The following is a 4,837-nucleotide window of genomic DNA, read 5'->3' on the forward strand; positions in this document are numbered from 1 at the left end:
ACAGACATACACAACAAAGAACATAAAGTAACTAAAATCATACATATAAAGTAACAAAAGCAAATGTGCAACTTTGACTCCACTAAAACCTGGGAGCATGGACTAGGTGCACCGGTAGGGTAAGCGTCCTCTTATAGAGATATAGATTTTGTAGAAGGAGAAGTGCAAGGTAGCTCATTTTCCGCTAAAATTTTAATACATGTGAAATATAAAACCTACATGTATAAATGTAAATTAAGGACACAAATATTCTTTGTAAGTGTGTGTTTTCAAGCTGCATTTTCTTTGTAAAGTTCTATCTAAAAATTATTTTGGAAAAGAGACTGGTATAATGTGTCTGTCGGTCTTCATTTGGCATGGCACTCAAGTAAAAAACTATTGCACACGAATGAAACTCTTGGTAAAATAATAATGCTGATTTTATTGCCACATATCATTATTTTTTCAGTGTAAAATAAAACGATTAGTACCACAAGGCCGTGTCATGTCCCCAATCTGTTGTTTTCCTGCACGTTCGCGAAATTAAACTGTAAAAAAGACAAAACCAACTGAACAGACTACATTATTAGAATTGTGGCGTCATAGCTAACGTATTTAGGTGAAAAGGGCTACCGAGCGTTAGAAAGTTTAATTAAAAAAGAAAATTTCCATCTAAGCTATTTGAATGTTGGTGACATCAGAATAACAAAAATAACAAAGAGCTCTTTATGAAAAGCATGGCATATAAAGAAGCATCATAAATAAACTTCACCAATGGTCTCAGAATCGACTAGCAAACAAGGTCTGCACTACTTACCAAAAAGTTGAAATAGTAAGTACTATGCCATGTATGCGAGATGACCAAATCATTGAAGGTTAAAGTAAAATGGCTTTTAAAGATAAGTTTAACCACGCAGCCATACAAGGTATATAGGCAGCGCTTTAATAATAGCCTACTAGACAGACGGTAAGTGTGTAAATATGTAACCAGGAGAAACGGACTAAAAAATCTGTGGAGAATGGATTTAACTCTTGAGATCGAAACAGAATACAAATACCTTAAAAAAGGAACAAAAGAAAACAACCTGTATCTACCTCGAAAGATTGCTCGCTTTTTGTTCGGTAGTTCAAAATCTAAAAGCAATAGATAAGCACATGCGGTTTATTCAAAAAAAGGTATTTATAAAAACACGTTCAATAGGATTTATAAAAAAATATATTATAAACGCACCAACGGTTTATGGTTAGGGTCAAATACAGACAAATGTTACAAATATAATGAACATGGGTATATATTTTTCATATGGGGTAATTTAACATCATGAATAATATGTATGTATAATCATACATGCTATAGTAGACTCTTCCTTATATTTAGTTTGAAATGAGAGAGGGAATCAATCTGAGATATTTATATATGGTTGAAATAATTTCATTTCGTTCACATAGGGGCAGTTTTCTTTTTTTTCTAGGAACATTCAAATGTCATCCTCGTTCATTTATCAATAAACGAACTTTACACAAAGCAACTCAATCTTCTCCTTTTTCCAAAATATCAACACATGGAGATCTTTGACTAATTTTGTAGTCACTTTGAAAATTCTAGCTTTTGAGACTCAAATATTTTTGCATATTTACCGAAAATTCTTTTTCTAATTTGACATAGATAAAATTAAATGGAATGAATATTATTCATTTTGTATGACAGACCATGGCCATTGGCATTTAGTATTTTGCTTACTTTTTGAATCAATTGTTAATTCCATATGAACTAAAATGTATATCTTTTAGTAAAGTATTGCGACAATCAATTTTATGATTCAGAAAATTAAACTTAAAGTATATAATAATATATAACTTTTAGTGTAATTTTTTTCTTATTCATTAATGGCATATGACTGACTGTTTTGTAAGATCAATGATGTGACACTTAAGGAGGTAGACCTAGGGTAAGTGACATTACTCTTAAACATCATTGGAACGTTTGTAGTCTGCATTTTATTACACCAATCTCATGTAAGCAATACGGTAACTTGGACTGATTTCATTCTGTTTCAAATGAAAGCTTGATAGGCTTTGGTGAAACTGAAAATAACACAAACATATCACTGATTTCAAGAATTATTTCCCTTTACCCAGGTCTACCTCCTTAAGTAAAAGAATTGATTATCATTATTATTTATTATTGTTATACATCTTTGATTATTTCTACGTTTTGTACATCAATAGTGGCGAGTACTACTGGTTGGAGTAAACCTGTCACATATAAGATATTTACAAATTCTAATGTCAGTTACTAACATAGCAATAGTTCATTGAATTCCAGTAGCGTTTCCTGTCAAATATCAGTATTTTAAATTCAGACTAAACAATTTTCTTAATCTGAACCATGCCTGATTTTTTTACTGACTGCTCAACTGCTAGAAAAGCATAAAAAGGAGTTAATAACATGCGTATTACCCCTGAATAATTTGTATCTAAAGACAAAAAAAAATCAGTAAATATATTTTGTACATGTAAATATCATTAAAATTCAATATAATCATGGTGTTTTATAACAATCTATAGAAATTTATCACAAATTAAGATAGGTTACACAAGTTTACTGTAACAAAACTTTCATCACTCAACTGTGTACATGTACTAAAACCTTTTGGTGATTTGGTCATATGAGCGAACTTTCTGTTTCCAGTTAAGAACCAAATTGTTATATCTCTGTCCGTATGTCTTCTTGGATGTCTTTGTCTCCCTATGATCCTTTTTCTTTGAGTTTTTCGAAATTTTTTTCTCACAATGGTCGATAGAAGGCGACCATCTCACCGACTTTCTGGTGGGTTTGTCTTTTATCCGTCCAAAAGAGTCAACTGTTGCTGTCCATCTGTGTTTCGCCTTTTCTTGTCTCAGCCGACACGATTCTGTTGAACGTAAAGATGTATTGCGGCTGTTTCCATGTGAAAAACTCTTTGAGTGTTTTACAGATCTGATTCGTTTTGGTGATTTTTCTTTATCTTTTTTTGTACAGTCTTTCTTTGAATTAACATCCATTTCATCGACCGTTTCGTAGCCATCGCTATCATCATTGGACGATTCTATGACTGTATTTACATCGTCTGGATATTTTGTTAATATGTCGTTAATAATAAACTCCATTCTTCGTTTCATCATTCGTTTTGTAGCCCACCAGCTTATTACCGAGGCGATTGACGAGGATATTATCGACACACTAAGAAGGGCAAGAATTGAATACACAACAGAAACGTTGAAATCTGAAAGACATATTTAAATATATACTCCAAGTCACCTCAGATTGTTTGCGGTTTTTTGCGTTTATTTTTGTAATTACTCGACGGTTCCTTTCAAAAACTTGCCATTTTATTCATGTCGTTCTGTACTACGATTCCCTTACAATTATTTTTCGTTCTTACCTCCGAGATTGAAAAAATTCAAAATTTATTTTTCTACGAGAATTTTGCATTGAATGTATTGTTTATCCGCCATCTTGTTTCTATGGATATTTTGAAATGTTCCCTATTATCTCACAATTGAAGAGGTGAAATACCATGATTTCCCGCCATATTTCTGGTTCCCTGCTAATTTATTACTTTATGTGGTAAGACTCTTATTAAGTACCAGTTGTAGCATTCTCATTCGGAACTTCTGGTTTTGTTTTTTACTAAAGGTAAAGAGCAGAAATATGGCGGGAAATCATATATATATATATTGGAGTATATATACATATATCATTTTGTTTTAAAACTGAACACATAACAGGAAGTTAGGATTGGTTAAAGAGATGTACTGATGAAAGTGTTTTGTGGATATAATTTCTCATCCGTATAATGTTAATGTATTAATTATTTATTAATTTATTAATTAATTATTATTAATTACGTACACAAGACATAACTAGAAAGACTGTAATTAAGCAAAGATCAATAAAAGATATCACCTACACTCCCTAGAATCAAATTTGGTGTTACTCGATACGTCATACAATACAAAGCTTATGTAAATTTATAATTAACTGCTCATTATTCAGTATATGAATGCCATATCAGGTTTACCCCGTAAGCCATCCAGATGCTAATTTAAATAAGTAGATGCACAAGGGCACTATGTACAAGTTAAGTTGCAAATTGACACAGGGGACGGGCGGACGGACGTATAGATGAATAAACGGACAGCATGATCACTATATGCAACTCCTGCTTTGAAAGCGGTAATTTAAGAATGAAATTGTCGCTATGTCTTTAAAGAAACAGACATTGTAGATTACATATTGAAATAGAGTGTGCTCTTTTGATAAACTATCATTGTTTTATCTCTGTCTAAAAATATACATATTTTCATGCTACATACTTTGTTCACCTTTAGATGGAAAGAGTACTTTTTAATAGTAATGTAAACTTATTAAGACCGACCTGTATATACATCTTTGAGTTCCTCGAACTCCCTTGTCACTGTAGTAATATCGGTACTCACTGCATACATCACAGCGGTCACACTGTCGAATTTAACATCTGATCCACGTGGTTCCGTCATTTTGAAATCCTTCCTTGTCGATTACTAAGTTAGTATAATAATACATGTATGGGAATTAATAAATGTCTTTTTCCTGTTTATTGAATTTTGATCGATGATTCGTTTCCGTCTGCAATTTTGAAAAATCGCATTCATTGGTAGTACAGCTGCAAATTAGTAGCATGTGGTTTGCAAACTAAGATCATGGCAATACTTCAAAACAGATTTCAATTTGGAAAAATATTTAGGATGGAGATATTATAAAAAAAAAAACGAAAAAAGGCATTAAACTATGAATATTGTCTAAAAATATCAACTTTGTTGTAATGAACATAAA

General features: G+C 31.9%; 1 protein-coding gene across 1 annotated transcript; it reads right to left on the reverse strand.

Moving 5' to 3' along the window:
- Positions 1–401: 401 nt before the first annotated feature.
- Positions 402–4,553, reverse strand: LOC148603906 (uncharacterized). The gene is made up of 2 exons (XM_088552782.1): positions 4,401–4,553; positions 402–3,245 (listed from the first exon to the last, which is right to left on the reverse strand). Exons 1-2 carry the CDS (start codon positions 4,519–4,521, stop codon positions 2,623–2,625), a joined length of 744 nt encoding a protein of 247 aa, XP_088408908.1. The 5' UTR covers positions 4,522–4,553; the 3' UTR covers positions 402–2,622.
- Between the last annotated feature and the right edge of the window lie 284 nt (positions 4,554–4,837).

This window comes from Perna viridis, chromosome 11 (genome assembly GCF_037379345.1).
Source record: "Perna viridis isolate PV_CMFRI_1.1 ecotype Kerala chromosome 11, ASM3737934v1, whole genome shotgun sequence".
NCBI lineage: Eukaryota > Metazoa > Mollusca > Bivalvia > Mytilida > Mytilidae > Perna > Perna viridis.